Source organism: Jaculus jaculus, chromosome 9, assembly GCF_020740685.1.
Source record: "Jaculus jaculus isolate mJacJac1 chromosome 9, mJacJac1.mat.Y.cur, whole genome shotgun sequence".
NCBI lineage: Eukaryota > Metazoa > Chordata > Mammalia > Rodentia > Dipodidae > Jaculus > Jaculus jaculus.
Genome location: NC_059110.1, coordinates 120,142,337 through 120,160,857, shown reverse-complemented (window position 1 = coordinate 120,160,857; position 18,521 = coordinate 120,142,337). Strand labels below are relative to the sequence as shown.

Below are 18,521 nucleotides of genomic sequence, written 5' to 3'. Positions count from 1 at the left end.
CCACCTGGGGGCTGGAGAGACAACTCAGCCATTAAAGGCGCTTGCTTGTGAAGCCTCAAAGCCTAGGTTCAGTTTCCCAATACCCGCATAAGCCAGGGGCACTAAGTGGCGCATAAGCCTGGAGCTGTGTGCAGTGTCAAGAGGCCCTGGTGTGACCGTCCTCTCTCTCTCTCTTGCTCTCTATCTCCTTGCAAATACAATTTAAAAACAAAGTAAAAAGTCCCTGCCAGGATTGTTGTCTTGGTGTGGATAGAGCCCAGGACAGCCAAGAGCCAGCCTGGAGGAGTCATGGGCCCACCGCTGGGCAAGATGGCTCTGTGGCAAGACAGGGGAGGGCAGCTTACCAGGCAGGGTTGTCCAATTTACCAAAGAAATATCCAGCATCTGAGCTTAATTTGATTTTTAGGTAAGCAAGGAATATGTTTTTTTCTTAATCTAGGCATGTCTTGTGTCCCATTTAAATTTAAATTTAACTGGGGGTTCTGCACTTTATCTGGAATCCCTACAAGACTAGGGTTTTAGGGGACCAAACTGGAATCAGAGGGGTCTTGACCCTGGCGGGAACCAGTGAAAGCCTGAGGCACCTCTTGGGAGGACAGAAGCCCCATGGGCCACACAGAGGCCACACGGTCCCACTCTTCCCTGTCCCTAGGGAGGATGCTGGAAACCCATCTCCTTTCTGCTCTTTGGACAGGAGCGGAGGAGAGAAGGGAGGCCTGGCGTATCTTTTCCCAGAGACAGAGCCTCTGCTTGTCTAAAATCTAGCAGCCTTCACAGTGTCTTCTGGGGTTGTGTGTCAGTGGGCAAGGACAAAGCTAAGAAGTCAGGCTGTCTTCCATCCTCCAAGGCTTTGTGTCAGATGTTTTTGCTTGGGCTTGGGAGCTCTTGGCTGGGTGTGAACCACACCAGAACACCCCTTTTTATTTGGGGACAGTGACCAGGAGCTGAGTGACTTGTCACCACAGTTGCACACCCCATGGAGCACTGCATCCTATTCCCAAGCGACTCGTTCTCCCTGCCTTACCAGCTAGCTGGCCGACAACAAAACCAGGGCACATGTTCAACAACCTTAGTCATTGTCCCCACCCTCAGCATTTATGGGCGCGTGGGGCCTCATAAAGCTCAAAGCTGGAAGCCCAGTTAACACAGCAGGGCAGCAGGTGCAGCTGGTTGGGAGGCTCCACGCTGCGGAGGGGTGCTGGGCTGGGGGAGGCTATCTCCCTGATTCTTGGCCCTCCCCCTTCTCATCGCTCAGGACACTGTCATGGTGACTGTGAAGCCCTTTTGTGTCCAGATGCTGGGAGAGATATCAGCAGATGTGGCCCTGAATGGGGACGGGCGTAGATCTGCAGAACATAGGCTTGGGGGTATAGGAGGGACGTGTTCAGAGGAAAACTGCTCATGCAGTGCCGTCCTGTGTGATCCTTTCCCAGCTCTGTGCATTTCAGGAACACAGTAAATGGCCCCATCCAGCAGCGCTCCTGTGCCCTCCCTCACCAGGCCTGATACCACTGGTCCATTACTCCCCAGGTCCCCTGCCTGTAGCCGAGACTTATCAAATCCCCTGTGCCCTGGTTACATCATCTCCGTCCTCTCTTTGTTGATTAGATGCCAGTCTTTAACACTTTTTAAAAAAATATTTTTACACTTTATTTTTTTGCTCATTTTTATTTGTATTTTATTTGTTTGACAGCGACAGACAGAGAGAGAAAGAGGCAGATAGAGAGATAGAGGATGGGCGTGCCAGGGCCTCCAGCCACTGCGAATGAACTCCAGACGCATGTGCTCCCTTGTGCATCTGGCTAATGTGGGTCCTGGGGAATCGAGCCTTGAACTGGGGTCCTTAGGCTTTGTAGGCAAGTGCTTAACCACTAAGCCATCTCTTCAGCCCTAAACTTTATTTTTATTTATTTATCTGAGAGAGAGAGAGAGAGAGAGAGAAAGAAAGAGGCAGAGAGGGAAGGAGAGAGAGAGAATGGGCATGCTAGGGCCTCCAGCCACTGCAAATGTACTCCAGACACATGTGCCACCTTGTGTGTCTGGCTTACATGGGTCCTGGGGAATCGAACCGAGGTCCTTTAGCTTTGCAGGCAAACGCCTTCACCACTAAGCTATCTCTCCAGCCCAGTCTTTAACACTTTTTGATATTTGTATCACTGATGGAATCAGGACTACTTAAAATCTCAGCATTATCACTCACTGGCTTTGTGATCTTGGCCCAACTGCTTTCTCTCTCCGAGACGAACCTCAATTTTTTGGAAGGAGGAGGTCCTTGAGTTTTTATGAAGCAAGAACGCACAGGCAGGGTGGGGAAGGTGGCTCAGTGGGTGAAGGGCTCGCCCATCAAGCATGGGGGTGTGAGCTCGGACCCCAGCGCCTATGTGAATGCCGGCCGTGGTGGTCGTGCCTGTGATACTGGCACTGATGAAGGAGGCACGAGGCTCCTTGCAGCTTCGTGGCTCGTTTGTCTAGCCTCATCAGTGAGTTACAGGTTCTAGTAAACACCTTGTTTCAACAAGGTGCACAGTGAGTGAAGATGACATCTGGCCACATATGCACTCTCCTGTGCCCATACTTACAAACATGCGCGCACACACACACACACACACACACACACACACACACACTCATGCAATAATAAATGAAATAATAAAATAAATAATAAAATGAAATAGAAACCAGCTAGGAGCCTTGGGGAACGCTGGGCTCAAGACCTACCACGGGGGGCCCACGCTTTCCTCGCCCAGAGTCCCCGCCTTCCTCCCAAGGCCCCACCCCTTGCAGAGGTCTCGCCTCTGGCTCTGCCCCTGCACTCCAAGAGACAAACAATAAAACAAAAAAATGAGGTGTCAGGGCAGAAGCCCACTGGGGTTGTGGTGAATGGGGGAGACTAATGAGGGTCATGGGGTGGATTATGAACAAATTACAGTGTGTTCACATGCTAAAAGCAAACAAATCGCCTGGAACCACAGGGGTCAGCCCCGCCCCCCGGTGACCCAGGCCCCGCCCCTGGCGGCCCCGCCCCGGCCGTTCTTCCTCACTACTTAAGTCCAGCCGCGCTCCCGCCGCCAGTCCAGCGCCGAGTCCTGCACCAGCGGGGTCGTGGCGCTGCGCGCTCCTATTGGCTGAGGGCGACAGCGGGGGCGGGTCCTGGTCTGCGATTGGCTGTCGGAGCAGCGGGCGGAGCGGCGGGCGCAGTCATGGAAGCCACGTCGGTGCCGGGCCCGGCGGCTGCGCGGCGGCGGCAGGGTCCCGCCGTCCCGGAGTCCCGGGCGCAGGGCGAGCTGGAGCCGAGGCCCGGGCGGCGGCGGCGGCCGGGCAGGAGGTGCGGATAGCGGGGACCGCGGGCGGGTGGGCCGAGGTGGCCGGGGCTCCCGGTCCTTGAGCGACACACCAGCCGCGACCGCCACCCCGGGCCGGCCCGCAGCGCCCCCGACCCCGAGCTGAATCAGGCTCTGCCCGGGCCATCGTAGGCGGGAAGGGATCCATCCGGAAAGAGGCCCCGTGGTAGCCCGGGATAGTCGCACTTACTCCGCAGACGCACGCAGGCGGCAGGGTGGCGTTTGCACGGAGTCTTTAGGGATGAGGAGCAGGACCCGTAGGGGGACATGACGTGGGTTGCAGGTGGGAGGAACCGAACGGGCAGTGGTGGCACGCAGAAAGGGATAGACGTGCCCCTCTGGTCTAAGGTACACCTGGCCGACCTCTGATTGTAGGTCACTGGGGGAAAGTTAGCGAGGCTATGGCTTGTTATTAATGCTTTATTTTACTTGAGAGAGAATGAGACTACTAATGGACTCCAGATGCATGCCCCGCTTTGTGTATCCGGCTTTATGTAGGTACTGGGGAATCGAACCCAGGTCACCAGGCTTTGCAGGCAAGCGCCTCAACCGCTGGGCCATCTCTCCAGCCGTTAATAAGCCAAAGCATTGACTCGGGTGGGCTGTGGCCACTGTGGTAGATACTTCTGGATAGAAGGAATGCTGATAGGGCCTTTTCCCCCCTCCTGGAGTGCTACCAAATGGCAAAGGCTGATGGGGGAGGGGAGGTTGTTCTGCTGACAGTGAAGGGTAAATAAATCAGGCCTGGTGAGGGTTGCTGTGAGTTCGGGACCACCCTGAGACTACGTAGTGAATTCCAGGTCAGGCTGGGCTAGAGGGAGACCCTACCTCAATAAATAAATAAATAATAAAAAGAAGAAGGAAAAAAAACAGAAGTCAGCCAGGAAGGGAGCACCAGAATTGGCAGTGAGAGTGGGGACAAGAAATTTGAAAGGGGCATTTTTCAGGGGCTGATGGCTCTGGTGTGTAATTCCAGCTACTTGGGAGGCTGAGTCAAGAGGTTTACAAATATGAGGGCAGCTTGGTAACACAGTGACTTCCAGGCCACCCTGGGCAACTTAGTGTGACCCTGTCTCTAAATGGAAAGGGAGACAGAGTCCCTGCTTAGCACATGTGTGAGGCCCCGCTTTCAGTCCCCAGTACTGCCAAAAACCAATGACGTCACTACTTTAATCCGCCTCTTCCTCCCGCCCCCGAAGTTCCCAGGGGTCCCCCATTCTCACTTCAGGGGCCTCGCCTCAGTGTTGGGCGACTGATGGTGATGTTATAGAGGCAGCTCTGCTTTTAAGCCTCTGTATGGCAAGTACTGGCCCAGTTGACAAAAGCAGAGCTTTAAAGCGGATGCATATGGTCCCTAAGTAGCCACCACCATAATGGCTTCTTAAAATGCTGCCTGGGAGCTGGAGAGATGGTTCAGTTGTTAAAGCCACGTGCTTGCAAAGTTTTCTGGCCTGGGTTCAGTTCGCCAGGATCCATGTAAATCCAGGTGCACAAAGTGGTACATGTGTCTGCAGTTTATCTGTACTGGCAACAGGCCCTGGCATGCCCATGCTCGCTTGCTTGCTCGCGTTCTCTCCTCTCTGCTCATAAACAAATAATTAAAAAAAAAATACTATTTGGGGGGTTAGGAAGATGTCTTAGCAGTTAAAGACGCTTGCAATTCAAATCACAAGCCACTAATGTTTGTTTACAGCGGCAAGAGGCCCTGGTGTGCATGCATGTGCATACACAGCCATGTCCATTTAAAGGTTTAAAAAATAATAATACTTTTTTTTTTTAAAAAAGAACGAACCCTGTTTAATTTCCATTTTCTCTGGGCTTTCCAACACAGCAAAGGCATTCTTTCTTCATATTATGTATTGTGAACAGTAAAGACTCTGAACTTTTGGTGCCCGGGGGCTGTGGGCTGGAGAGAAAGCCGGGCCCTACTCTCCCAGCGTCTAAACTTTTCTGATACTCATGGTTTTGCTCCTTGGCCATAGAAAGCCTGTGGCCTTGGGAAGTCTCTCTCATGAGTTTTTGGTGTGCGACTTGGCTGTTGATAGAAAAGGTTCTCACTCATAGGTGTGGTCAGTAGTATCTGTGCCCAGGCAGACGCCAGACCTTGGTGGTTAACACAGGGCACTAGAAGGATGAGAGGTTCCGAGCCCCTCGGGCTTCTGCAGTGGTGGGTTTTACCCTGTTTAGGCGAGACCTAGCTATCTGCTGCCACCTGTTCTTCACCTTTTTATTAACTTAAAAAAAAAAAATCCTTCTCTTTGACTAGAATCCAAGAGGATCAAGAAGAAGCAGTCTTTCGAGAAGTGGTCAGTTTCACGGCAGACCCTTTGCCAGGTGAGAGAAGCGAGGCTCCCTGTGATGTCCCCTGTCTGTTCTCTGGCTTCCGGCTGGGACAGCCCCTACCAGTTCGCGTTCCCTTAGTCATTGTCAGAGCGTTTCCACGAATCCCTAACCTCCACTCCTCCTCACCGTTTCCCTCCTTGGACCAGCTAGATATTATGACAAGGATACCACCAGACCCATCAGCTTTTACTTGTCGTCACTGGAGGAACTCCTGGCCTGGACACCCCTCATGGAGGATGGCTTCAATGTGGCCCTAGAGCCCTTGGGACGTCGCCAGCCCTCGCTGAGCAGCAGCAGGCCTCGGACCCTGCTGTGCCATGATATGATGGGCGGGTACCTGGAGGACAGGTGAGGAGGTTCCTGGCATTGTAGCCCTGGCTTCATTGCTGCCTGTCTTCTGGTGGGAAAGGAAGGTGAGCGGACAGCCCTGCTGCAGAAGGAGACCTGGGTGGCAGTTAGGAGATCAGGTTCCGGGTGGGCCTTTGCCACTCAGAAGAGAAACTCAGGCTTAGGTTAAGCTTCATGTCCCAGAAGCCAGGATGGGGTCTGGTGAGCCTCTGTCTTTCTGAGCTGCCTCTGCTGGCAAGACACAGCAGGGGGTCCCTCTCTGGAGGCCTCCTGGCCTAGCCGCCTGTGTCTTCACCCCTAAGCCTCCTCTTAGTCCAGCTCTCTCAGCTCTGGCTTCCTGTGCCTGGCGTGTCCATCCTCCCTACCTCCTCCCAGCCATGCCCATGTCTACCCAGAGTGGCACTGATGGGGAGGCAAGTCAGAATCAGTCCCCGAGGTTCAGACAGGTGGGGTGCGGTCAGCCTTCAGATGCAGTGACGCTGACCCAGGGCAAAGTTGACCTCTGTGTACAGAATGGGAGCCAGAGACGTGGGGCTTGTGCCGTGGCCATTCTGTGAGGCCTAATAATAATAATAATAGTAATGATGATGATGGTGGTAATAATGCTGTCTGTACAGATCCAGTGGCTGGTGCCTAAGGCCCTGGAGACCGCACTTCCACCTGGTTTGTCTGCCAATGTCTCTGTCTGTCTCTTTCTCTCGGTGCTTTTGAGATAGGGTCTCAGTATGAAGCTCAGACTGGCCTTGAGCGTGATCCTCCTGCCTCAGCCCCCTGAGTGCTGGGATTACAAGCAGGTGACACCATGCCTAGCACCCTCACACTTCAGGCTTTCAACCAGTGTCAACTAACCAAAACCACAGAAAAACAGTACCGTAGGCAGCTTATTTTCCCTCCTGAGGTGGCCGCATCCTCATTCTGCCTCCTGGGACTGGCTTTGCTCTGTGTCCCGGCGCAGGTTCGTCCAGGGCTCGGCCGCGCAGCAGCCCTACTCCTTCTACCACTGGCAGTACATCGACATCTTCGTGTACTTCAGCCACCACACCGTCACCATCCCCCCCGTGTGCTGGACCAACGCCGCGCACAAACATGGGGTGTCCATGCTGGGTAAGAGCCAGGTTGTCAGCGTGGGTGCCAAGTGACCCACGGTTGAGGAGGAGCCCTGTGGTGGGGGGGGGGTCAGGTGTCTGGACACATTCCTGAGAGGACCAGGTGGAGGTTGGGCGCTTTCGGCCTGTGGGCCGCTGTTCGCTGAGTAGTGATAAGCATGTTGGCGACACAGATGATGCGCAGGAATGGTAGGCAGGGGCCCGGTTGTGTTCTGGCGAGTCGTCACATGCATGGGTGAGGCTGGCATGGCCTTGTCCTCCCTTGGCAGCAGAGTGCCTCTCCAGTGTTGGCCTGAATCCTCTGGGACCACACGGAGGGGTCTTCCCCAGAATGTCCCTAGATCTTGGAATACCCCCATTCTCCTGCCGGCTCCATGCTACCCGGTGGTCCGGAAAGCACCCTTGGTCACCCGTGGGTCAGCTGTCTCTCTCTCGTCTTGCAGGGACTTTCATCACAGAGTGGAAAGACGGGGGCAGACTCTGCGAAGCCTTCCTGGCCGGGGATGAGCGCTCCTACCGGGCAGTGGCTGATCAGCTGGTCCACATCGCCCAGTTTTTCCGTTTCGACGGCTGGCTGGTCAACATTGAGAACGCTCTGAGTGTGAGCCTGACCTCTGCCCTCCCCGCTCCTTGTTTTCCACGGCACGCCTCTGCCTCCACTTGCTCCCTCTCCTCCCCCCTAGACTCAGGACCTGGTTCACAACAAGGGTCATTTCTGGCTCCTAGGCAGGTCCAACTCTGTCCTCTTTGCTGCTTTGCAGGGAGAGGAGAGTCCCCACTCTCTGACGAGCTTCTTCGGCTGCCCTGCCTCGCCTCCTCCCTCAGTCTAGCCACATCCTTCCTGTCCACCTCTGTCTGCTCTGGGCAGTAGGCCCCTTTCCATGAGGGCAGTAGTGCTCCTTACTGCACTCTTACCTTTCCCCGATAGCTGGGCCTTATCCTTTCCGTCCAACCAGGAGAGGTGGACTTTCTTTGGTGGCTGTGGGGTAAAGGGCTCCTTTGGTACCTACCACAATGCTGTTGTGTCCTCATATCTGTTTTGTGCTGAATCTATCTTATCTGTCTTTTTTCATATTTTTTTGCGGTAGGGTCCCACTCTAGTCCAGGCTGACCTGGAATTCACTATGTAGTCTCAGGGTGGCCTCGAACTCATGGCGATCCTCCCACCTCTGCCTCCCGAGGGCTGGGACTAATGGCGTGCACCACCACGCCCAGCCGGTGCTGACTGCTTCTCATGACAAATGTACCCAGCCTCCCCAGGGTCTGATCTTCATTCCTGTCTTGCAGCCTGCCGCTGTGAGGAACACGCCTCCTTTCCTCCGCTATCTGACAGCTCAGCTCCATCGGCAGGTCCCGGGGGGCCTGGTGCTCTGGTATGACAGCGTGTTGCAGACTGGGCAGCTCAAATGGCAGGATGAACTGAATGAACACAACAGGTGAGTGCCCGGGACGGCTTCAAGCGAGGAGAGGATGTTGGCTGGGCCATGGGGCGTCTGGTGGAGTGTCTTTGGGTAGAAGGGGAGAAAGCCTCTACTGTGTTGATCCTGAGCAGTGGGATGGGTGCCCAAGCACCCCGTGCCTTGCAGAGTGCTACAGGTGACGATTCTGGGACCAGATACGTCTCGGGCAGCACCTGCCCTGAGCACTGGGCAGGCTGATGGCTGCCGAGTGTGTTGTGTCACTGGCCCGGGCCTTAGCAAGTCCGTGCCACTTCTCAGGATCTTCTTTGACTCCTGTGATGGCTTCTTTACCAACTATAACTGGCGGGAGGAGCACCTGGAACGGATGCTGGGGCATGCTGGGGAGCGCCTGGCAGACGTGTACGTGGGCGTGGACGTGTTTGCTCGGAGTAACGTGGTCGGAGGCCGGTTTGACACCAACAAGGTGGGTGGTGGCCTTGTACCAGAGGGCCGGTGGTTTGCGTGCCCTTGTGGCCTCTTCCTGTGGACCTTCCATTCTCATCCGCAGCTGTTCCCTGAGCAGGGAACCTGAGGTGCTGAGGGACGCCCGGGGATAAACTGTGTCTCTTGCAGCCTCTTCTCCGGTCAGATGTTTCCGTGTAGGTGTCGATGAGCAGAAGCTCATCCCACTCATCTCCCACCAGCCCTGGCTTCCTTTCTAGGCCATCCGCTTTGGAGAGCATGAGTGTACTTTCACACTCCCGGGGGACATAGGGAACACAGGGCCAGGAGCACTGTGAAGCGCCTCAGTTTGGGACCTGCTCAGTTAAGGATCCCTGAGATTTTTCTGGCAGGTTACCTCAGCTGGGAGGAAGGAGGGTGAAGAGGCAGGCTTGGATCCTTCCTCCCTGTTGGTTCCTCCTCTTCCCTGGCTGTGAGGGAAGCTGTAACTGAATTGGGTAATCCAGTTACTGGGAGTCTTTGATTTTTTTGATCCGGGGTGTTGGAGAAGGGGAGACAACACGAGTGAGTACCTCACTTCCATGCCCCACCCACCAGGGCAGCACCCTAAGGATTGGGCCCACCATGCCGGTCTCCAGCCGCCTCTCCAGCGCCCTCCTCTGGTTTATAGTAAAGCAACAGGAAATGAAGCCTAAGCCCCCCCACCCCTCCACTTGGTGTTAGTGGGGGATGCAGTTTGGTCAGCGTGTTCTGCTGCCTTTCCCAGCCAGCCCTGAGAGTCCTCTCCCTGTCAGCTGGCGGATATCCAGGAGGCCTGTGTGGACTCTCACTGGTCCCAGCTGTCAGCATCACCCCCACTTCCGTTTCCATAGTCGCTGGAGCTGATCCGGAAGTATGGCTTCTCGGCAGCACTGTTTGCTCCTGGCTGGGTGTATGAGTGTCTGGAGAAGAACGACTTCTTCCAGAACCAGGATAAGTGAGTCCTGTTGTCCTAACCCTTTGTGAGGCTGGTGGGAGGGAGGGCGTCTTGGTGCTCCCCTGGGCCTCTGGCAGTAGCTCAGGTCTTGCTCTCCTGTGACCTTCTCTTATGGGGTTGGTGTCCAAGGATGAGGGAACTTGTATGAGAAGAAAGTGATCACCCTGGCTGCTTCCTGGGAAGGGTCCGGCCACTTCCTGCAGACATGCGTCTGGCCGCTCCTAGCTGGGTACTGCATTCACCTGGAAGTCCTGTCTTAGTGAGTCTGGGAGATCCTCGAGCCACATACATGGGTCCCAGGGATGCTGAAAGGCCCCATGGGTCTCTGGCAGGTTCTGGAGTCTTCTGGAACGCTACCTGCCCACACACAGCATCTGCTCCCTGCCTTTTGTTACGTCCTTCTGCCTGGGCATGGGGACACGGAGAGTCTGCTATGGCAAGGTGTGTGGGTCACTGGGGGGCTGGGTGGGGAACTGCTCTCCCCTGGCTTCAGCTGGGAGCCATGGGGTTTGAGCAGGAGTGACCGTGGCCCTTCCTGTCCCCACTTCCTCCCTGTGCACCCGCTCTGTCTCTGTATTTCTCATTCTGTCTTTCCCTTTAGGAGCAAGCAGTGGGACCCTGGTACCACCCAAGCTCCCAGGAGATGCAGCCCCTCTTTGGTGAACATAAGCTGGCTGGGGACACCCGGGGCTGGGTGAAGACCCACTGCTGCCTGGCTGATGCCTGGCACGGGGGCAGCTCCCTGCTCCTCCGGGGGGTGATCCCACCCGAGGTTGACGGTGTGGCTGTGAGGTGGGTGAGTGATGGGTGAGGTGTGTGGGCCTCTGGCTTTTCTTGTCTTCTGTGTCTAGCTAAACTGGGCAGCGGGGCAGCAGAGGCTGGAATGAGGACAGAGGACAGATCCCAGACTGCTTCTTGTAACTTGTGGTCAAAGGATATGTCAGCCTTCTTAGTGCCCACAGCACCCATGTGACACCACTTCAGCCTCTTCTTTTTTTTTTTTTTTTTTTTTTTTTTTTCCGAGGTAGGGTCTCACTCTGGCTCAGGCTGACCTGGAATTCGCCATGGAGTCTCAGGGTGGCCTCGAACTCTCGGCGATCCTCCTACCTCTGCCTCCCGAGTGCTGGGATTAAAGGCGTGCGCCACCACGCCCGGCTCTTCTTTTGTTTTAAATAAACCTTTTTATTGTTACTTACTGAGTGAGAGAGAGAGAGTGGACATATGTGCCACCATGTGCAGCTGGCTTACATGGGATCTGGGGAATCGAACCTGGGTCCTTAGGCTTTGTGGACAAGTGTCCTAACCGCTAAGCCATCTCTCCAGCCCCACTTACTGCAGCCTTCTTGAGAGCCCCGCAGCAGTGTGCTCCCACTCTAGGGGTCTTTGTCATCTAGCTGCACCTCCCCTACCCACGTCCTGCGAGTAGAATCACAGCCGGGACCTTGTGGGCTGCCGCAGTCTGGCCGTGGGGAGGACCAGCCTCTAACAGCAGCAGGGTGGAGTATGGCTGCTTTTTTTTTTTTTCCAGCTCCCTGTGCCTGGCAGGGAGCCTGGATGGGGCAGCGATCTGGGACAGACCCAGTGTTTCAGCAGATCTTATCCTCAGCTTCTCGGGGGGGGGGGGGTCTCTTTCTGCCAGGCTGTTTTCCTTGCAGATTCCAGTGCCGCCCAAGATTTTTCTATCCATGGTGTACAAACTTGAAGGGCCAGCAGATGTCAGGGTGGCTCTGGAGCTCACGACAGGGGACGCCCACAGCTGCCATGTCAGCAGCATCTCTGTGTTGAATGGTGAGGAGCTGGGTGACCTCACTGAAGGGAGGTGGAGAGACCTATGGCACAGGTTGGAGCTGGTGTGGGTAGGGTTTGGGGCGGTGTGTGTGTGTGTGTGTGGGGGTGTTGGCAGAGCTTGTGGTCTCGACCTCAGAGTGTCGCTTTTCAGCCCAAGTTCTGTCCTGTGACCCTGCCAAGCAGCGAGTCTTCTAGGCAGGCTGGACACGGGCTCCTGCTGTCCATGAGATGGGCATGTCATTGGGCCGGGGAGGTAGCAAGCTGTTGTAAGTAAGCCAGGATGAGTGAGTCTGGCCAGTCCTAGACACGTGTCCCCTTTGTTATCCTGCCAAACCTTTCCCTGTGGTCCCAAGCACCTGCCCAGCAGGGATCTTACCTGGACCCCTGTGCTCCTCTGCTGAGTGGACATCTTGCCCCTGTTGGATTTTCCTTTCTCAAGCCTGTGTTTTCTCCAGCAGCAACGGGCTCAAGACATAACCTCCGACCCCTCCGGGTGCCCCCTACCAAGCTGGCCAGATGGGCAGGCCGCTGTGGCCAGCAGCTCAGTGGGGGCTGGATCCAGCGGTAAGTCCCTCTCCTTCTGTCAAATTCCCCAGGAGGCAATGGCCGCACAGAGGAAGGACTTGAGGAGTCAGGGCCCCTTAAGAATTCCCAGAAGGAGAGGGAAGAGTCTGACCCTCTAGTCCAGGATGCATGCTGGAGGTGTTTGAAGGCTTTGTAGGGACCTGCCATAGTCAGGTGTGTGCTTCTCCCGCCTGTGTGACGTGTGCCCTCCCAGATGCTATGAGGTGAGCCTGCGTGGGTGCCTCCTTCAGGACCTCTTGGTTAGCTTTTCACGACCGCCAGGCAGTCGAGAGGAGGAGAGCTTCACTTGCCGCCTCGGAGAGATCCAGGTGTGTGTGCAAGAGCTGGGCCCGTGGGAGGAGGGGTGATTGGAGGAGCTAAAGGCCTGAGGGAGGAGGGGTGACTGGAGGAACCCCTAGGCCTGAGGGAGGAGGGCTGGCTGGAGGAGCCCCTGGGCCTGTGGGAGGAGGGGTGACTGGAGGAGCCCCTGGGCCTGAGGGAGGAGGGGTGACTGGAGGAGCCCCTGGGCCTGAGGAAGGAGGGCTGGCTGGAGGAGCCCCTGGGCCTGTGGGAGGAGGGGTGACTGGAGGAGCCCCTGGGCCCGTGGGAGGAGGGGTGACTGGAGGAGCTGAGGGTGGGAGGTCAGGCCCCTTGCATCCTCCTTAGTGTCTGGCTAGCTGAGCTTTCTCTCTCCTGCCAGGTGGTCGATGCCAATAGCCTGCTGGCCCCCTTACCTCAGGTGCAGAGTGTCTCCATTTCGCAGCTCCGCTGGCTGCCGCTCACTCCTGGGTCAGAAGCCCTCCCAGCCCAGCTCCGGCTCAGCTGCACTTTACATTGGTCCTACCTCCTGCCCCAAGCCCGGTGCTTCCGGATCCACTGCTGGGAACGGACAGAAGGCACCTCTCCCAGCCGGGCACATCCTAGCCTGGAGAAACCCACATTCCTGGGCTTGGCTTTTGCCAACCAGTACCGAGTGGTGGACTTGACTGTGAAGGCCGCTAGGCCCGGGCAGGATGGCCATGTGGAGTTCCTGGTAGAGCCTGTCCCCAGGGAGGGCTTCTTGGTTCCCCGGGCTGAGTGGGGCAAGGCAGTCTTGCTGTACTCTGCCCCGCAATGACTGGATTCCAGAGCACAGCGCGACCTTGCCTTAAGACCAACGTCTTTTCCAGGCTGGCTCCCCCGGCGCTACTGGTGCCGTGAAGGCCAGGTCCCAGGAAGCCAGCTCTTCAGGCTTTGGCCTATAACTTTTATGTTGGGGACACCTGCCACAGGAAGCCAACCTGCTGTATGATGATGGCTCCTGGTGAGTGGAACAGTCTTCGATAATGCTCTCCACGGCATGCAGTTCCCAGGGAAGAAGAAAATGACTAGGGGAGGTTTCCTCCAGAATGTTCCATAAAGGATGTTCCTCACAGGCTGGATGACGTTTATGTTGAGTGGCAACGTTTTATTCCTATAGCTCAACTCATTTGAGATTGTTTAGTTCTGAGCCTCCGGTGGTTTGGATATGTTGAGAACCGGAAGACTCACGCTGGCTGCTGCTCGGATCGGGTCCCCAGCCTTGGCGTTATTACCACCGCTCCAGCCAGCACAGCTTACCGCTGGATAGCTCAGTCAGAAACAAGCGTCCCAGTGCTTCCGAACGGGGCTGGGGCAAAGAGACAGGAGCCCCAGGCAAGGGCTATCTGCAGGGTGGTGGAGAACAGGGCCCTGGCACCAGCGCAGAGCCAGTGGGCGCTGGCATCACACCACCTTGCAAGGTGAGCCGGCCACTGCCCGTACCACTTGCGGTATCAGTGGCATTGGCAACTGACTTATCCCCGTGTGACCCAGTTCCCGTGCCTCCACTGCATGTCCTGCAGGCTGTGTGCTCTGAAAGGAGAGGTGCCCTGTCTCCCTCAGTGTGGCTGCACCCTGGGCAGTGCTGGGCCACAGCTCCCCAATCCTCTGTGGAGGTGTGAGACTCGCCCCGCGGTGGAAATCTGTGGGCTGTATGTGTGTTGTAAGGGAGGGGGCCACCAGAGGGCAGGGCAGCCTGTCAGCCCCTGCTGCAGGTCTGGGGTGTGGATGGCCTGGGCAGAGATTGGAAAGCAAGGGGGTGCCTCCTGCCTGTGGGGTTGAACGCTGTCCCTCCCACTTCCCGTGTTTGCTTGGATCTTCTATTCCTCTTGAGTGGGGTGCAAATGTGGAGCATGGGACCCGAGTTTGGGCCCACCAGCTCATCACCATCGACCCTGGGCAGGTTCCCTGCTGCAGACCCCTCAGGCTGTTGAGGCGGGCAAGGGCACCCCCAGAGCTGGAGGCCTTTCCCTCACTGTGGGGAGCTGGGTCTGGCATTCCTATCTTGTGTCTTTGGGGTGGGAGTCAGCAGGGGCAATGGGCTTAGGGACAGCCAGCCTTGGTGAGATTTCCACTTCCCTTGTGGAAGAGTCTTGTCTTTTTTTTTTTTTTTAAGTGCTAGTTACTCCGAATATTTTATGCAGAGGAAGAAAATTTATAGTGGCAATTATTCTCTTACAGTCTGGTGAGCAAACAATTAGAGGTAAGGGGTTTAGCAGAGCGTGGCGAGCAGAGAGCTGTGCAGCCCCCTCCCCAAGAGCATGGTCCCCGGTCCCCAACAACCCAGGCTCCCGGGCAGGAAAATTAATCTGCTTGCACTTAAGCCCGGGCCCCTCTGGTGGGTATAATCGCTCAGAAATAAATTATCCGATATGAAAAATGAGACGGCGACTGACTTGGAGCGATTGGGACCAGGCGCCGAGCCCGGGCTCTCGGTCCGGGTCTGCCACTTCCCTTCCAGGGCCTTGTCGCCCTCTCCTTGCTTGGCTCCGGCCTGTCTCCCCCTCCAGAGATTCAAGGTTCTGGACTTGGATGCGGGAGTGGGCCGTCGGCTCTGAAAGACCACAACACTGCCGCCCCACTTCTCATCCCCCAGCTCTGCCCTCTTGCTCTTAAGTTGGGCACCACAGCTGTGAGGCCACCCATCCTGACCCTGCCACACCCTCGGGTGCACAGTGCTCCAGAACCCGTGCAGTGGGGTCTGTCTTGGGGTGGGGCACGGAGGGTTAGGTGGAGAGGGGGTTCAGCCTCCTGGAAGAGGCAGGCGGTGGGGCCCGTCCTCCCTCCTATGCCCTCCACCCCGTGTGCCAGGAGCTGCCAGATCAGAAAGTGTCCTGGTTGGAAGAAAGCGATCTTTATTAACCTTAATAACAATACTGGTAACTTGGGTGGCCACACCTTGGAAGCATACAGAATGGTAAGAAAGGAAGCCTGGGCTCAGCCGCAGCCCCGGGGAGGGGCCGGGGCGGGGCTCCGAGCTGCTGCAGGAAAAGGGTCCGAAACAGCAGAAGGCGACGGGCTCTGTACAGAGGACAGACAGAGCCAGAGGCAGGCGCGGGGCTATGTACAACTGGACTAGAAAAGGAGGGTTCCGTTTCCGTAGCTTCGGTAGCATATGCTGAATATAAAGTGAGGTGATTTGATTTTGACGTTTCATGAGACAGTGGAGCTGTGTTGGGAGCCATGGTTTCTGTATTTTTTTTTTTTTTTTTTACTTTTTTCCCCCTATTCCACCTATCCTTGCCTCACCAGGGGCTCCTTCCTGCCACCTGCTTCCTGCACCACCCAATGGGCTTGCAGCTTCCCTTGTGACTCCCGCCACCTCCATGCCTGCCCAGGAAGCAGGCCCATCTGGTGACCCCCGTGGTGGGGCCAGCACAGACCTTCCTCTTGGGCCCTGCTCTGGCTGTGGTCATGAAGACCCGTAGCACCACCGCGACTCCCGCTCTGGAGATGCAGCCAAGGGCTGGCTCTTCCTTGTCCATTGCTGTCTGCTTCCCCCGTGGGCCCGAGTCCTGTGGGGAGAGATGGCCTGGCCCCGGCAGGCAGCTCAGATTAGCCTTCAGGCCCACACGGTACCTTCTGGAAGGGAGCCGCTACATCCCCCAGCCCCCTGCCCCGGGGCCCACCTGTCCATGCTCATAACAGAGTCCTGGCCGGCTAGACTCGCCTCCCTCTGCAGCCGGGAGCTTTCCCATGGGGTGCAGCACATGGGGTGCCCCAGAACTCTGGAGCTCATACGTCAGCCCTTTGCGTTGAAGTTGGACCCCAGGGCTGCTGGCTGCACGGACCAGGGAACTGGCAGCACACCGGGCGGGGTCAGGTTGGAGCCCCAGGGCAGATGACAAGCCGCCAGCCCCTCCTTACCTCCCCCTCCCAAGCCCCTCCAGGGCTCAGCTGCCAACAGCTCAAGTCCACTGGTGCTGCTCCTCGGGGGCTGCGCCACCCCCGCCCGGCCCCCGAAACCCCCCTGTCTGGGACGCGGGGTGGGGAAAGGAAGACTGGATAGAAACCGGAGCCCCCACTGGCCACACCTCGAGGCCTCTTCCCCTCCGTCGCTCCCCTGGCGCCAGGCTGGGCGGGGAGGGGCGGGCGGGGCGGCACTCCGGCGCCCCCTGCGGGACGGGCTCCCTCGGTGCGGGTGGCGCCAGGCGGACTTGGACTTGGTTGGATGCCTCTTGGTTTGGTTGGATTTTTTTTGTTGTTGTTTGTTGTTGCTTGAATCTTAACATCTTTTTTTGTTTTGTTTTTTTTTTGTTGTTGTTGTTTTGTGATTTTTTTGTTTTTTTTTGTTTTTTGTTTTTGCCCTTCATGATCCAAGAAGGAGACGGTGGAAGGTTTCACTACAACAGAAACAGAAAGGCAGGACTTGCAGTTTCTCAGGAGCAGCTTCTGCCCTTGGGGACCTCACTGCCCGCGGTCACGGGTCCATTCTGAAGTTCCAGGACCCCCAAACCTGCTTCTCAAGCTTCCAGGGCCCCACAACAAGCTAGACTTTAGAGTGGGCCCATCTTGGGGAGGGGGTGGGTAGTCTGGACCTGGCTGGCTGGAGTGTGGGTGGGGAGAGGGGAATGCCCACAGTCATGGAAGCTGCTTGCCCGCAGGCTTGGTGGGTAGAAGGGAGAATGGGTCTGGCTGCACTACAGGATGGAGCAGAGGGTCGGGTGCCCGAGTGGGTGGTGTGAATAGGCCAGGAGCTAAGGGGCTGTTCCCTCCTGGTGCACACAAGTGCCTTAGGGCCAGTACCCGGATGTTTTGGCCTGCCCTGTCCAGTTCTTGGGGGGCTCCCAGCCTTATCTCAGGCCCCAGCCCACACCCCTGCTGGGGCTCTAGGCAGTGTGTTTGGCTGGGTCCTCCTAGGCCACAGAGCCACACACACACACACACATGTAGTTTAACTGAGGCTGGAGTGGACGCAGGAGGGCCCAAGGAAGGGGAGCACTGAGGAGGCCTCCTTTTGGAATGGATCCTGATAACAGGATCTGGGGTGGGGAGTCCTAGGGAAGGGGGGGCTAAGGACCCACACCTGTGGCCAGCCAGTGCCCCTCCTGTGTGTGTGAGGTCAGGCAGGGCGACCTAAGGGCCTAAGGGCAGGGGCATTCATTTCCACATTTGTGTTTCCTCCAATAGCACTAAAGAATTCCAGAGCCCAGTGTGAAGGCTAGTCTGCGCTGTCCTGGGCTTGTGGTTACTGGGGCAGGAAACATCATCAATACAATTTTAACAGAAATTTAATATTAGCTTCAACTGAGTGGGGCATCCTGCCATTCCCAGTGAAGGTTGGGTGACGGGAGCCCCCCAGGCTGGGGGAACCTGTTGTCAGGGGCGGGAGCCCCTCAAGGTCTTGTACCAGTCACCGAACACTAGGAATGCCTGCGTTCTGCATGGGGGTGCTGACTGAGTTGGCTCTGGGGGGGAGGCTCTGTGGGCCCGTGCTGCCCCGTGTCGGGGGGCATTGGCCCTTGTGGCCGTCCCCCCCCCGCTGCTGGCCTGGCCCCCATTGTGCATACTGTACCTGGAGTGGCTTGGGCAGTACAACGTCAACAACGTCAAGATAGGAAAGCAAGGTTCAGACATACAGGAAAACCGGGGTCAGAGACACACACACCGGCATGGGCAGGGTGGGGAAGACCAGCTGGCTGTAGGTAAAAATCTATGGGCTTTAGAGTCGCCGAGGGTCAGCAGTGCGAGTCGCTGACTGGGAGGGGCTCACAGTCCTCCTGGTGCCTGTGCCTGGTGTTGGGACTGTAGGGTTGGGTTGGGGATAGGCAGTAGTGTGAATGCTGTGAGGGGTCTCTTGCTAGTAGGGGGTGAAGCGGCTGTACCCTCCTCGGCAGAGGCTAGCCTGCAACAT

At 56.7% G+C, this 18,521-nt stretch overlaps 2 protein-coding genes across 10 annotated transcripts in view; one reads left to right on the top strand and one right to left on the bottom strand.

Annotated features, from left to right (window-relative positions):
- Positions 1 to 3,200: 3,200 nt before the first annotated feature.
- Engase (endo-beta-N-acetylglucosaminidase) lies at positions 3,201 to 13,764 on the top strand. Of its 3 annotated transcripts, none has more exons than XM_004655245.2 (14): positions 3,201 to 3,325; positions 5,608 to 5,675; positions 5,831 to 6,032; positions 6,988 to 7,136; positions 7,582 to 7,739; positions 8,426 to 8,574; positions 8,857 to 9,022; positions 9,873 to 9,976; positions 10,309 to 10,417; positions 10,578 to 10,768; positions 11,616 to 11,764; positions 12,223 to 12,328; positions 12,543 to 12,657; positions 13,029 to 13,764. In XM_004655245.2, exons 1-14 carry the CDS (start codon positions 3,201 to 3,203, stop codon positions 13,443 to 13,445), a joined length of 2,208 nt encoding a protein of 735 aa, XP_004655302.2. In that variant the 3' UTR covers positions 13,446 to 13,764. The 3 variants fall into 3 exon arrangements, with proteins under 3 accessions (XP_004655302.2, XP_045015220.1, XP_045015219.1); XM_045159285.1 differs by having other exon boundaries at positions 3,264 to 3,325; positions 12,220 to 12,328; XM_045159284.1 differs by having other exon boundaries at positions 3,283 to 3,325; positions 5,835 to 6,032; positions 12,220 to 12,328.
- A 1,741-nt stretch (positions 13,765 to 15,505) lies between these two features.
- The window catches only part of Rbfox3 (RNA binding fox-1 homolog 3), a 477,131-nt gene continuing 474,115 nt past the window's right edge, over positions 15,506 to 18,521 (bottom strand). For 3 of the 7 annotated variants that reach the window (XM_045159685.1, XM_045159686.1, XM_004655246.2), the window contains one exon: positions 17,039 to 18,512. In XM_045159685.1, coding sequence (XP_045015620.1) covers positions 18,468 to 18,512 — 45 coding nt within the window. In that variant the 3' untranslated portion in view covers positions 17,039 to 18,467. Of the gene's footprint in view, positions 17,011 to 17,033; positions 18,513 to 18,521 lie in introns of those variants that run through there. The other 4 variants (XM_045159684.1, XM_045159682.1, XM_004655249.2 and 1 more) reach the window with 4 other exon arrangements.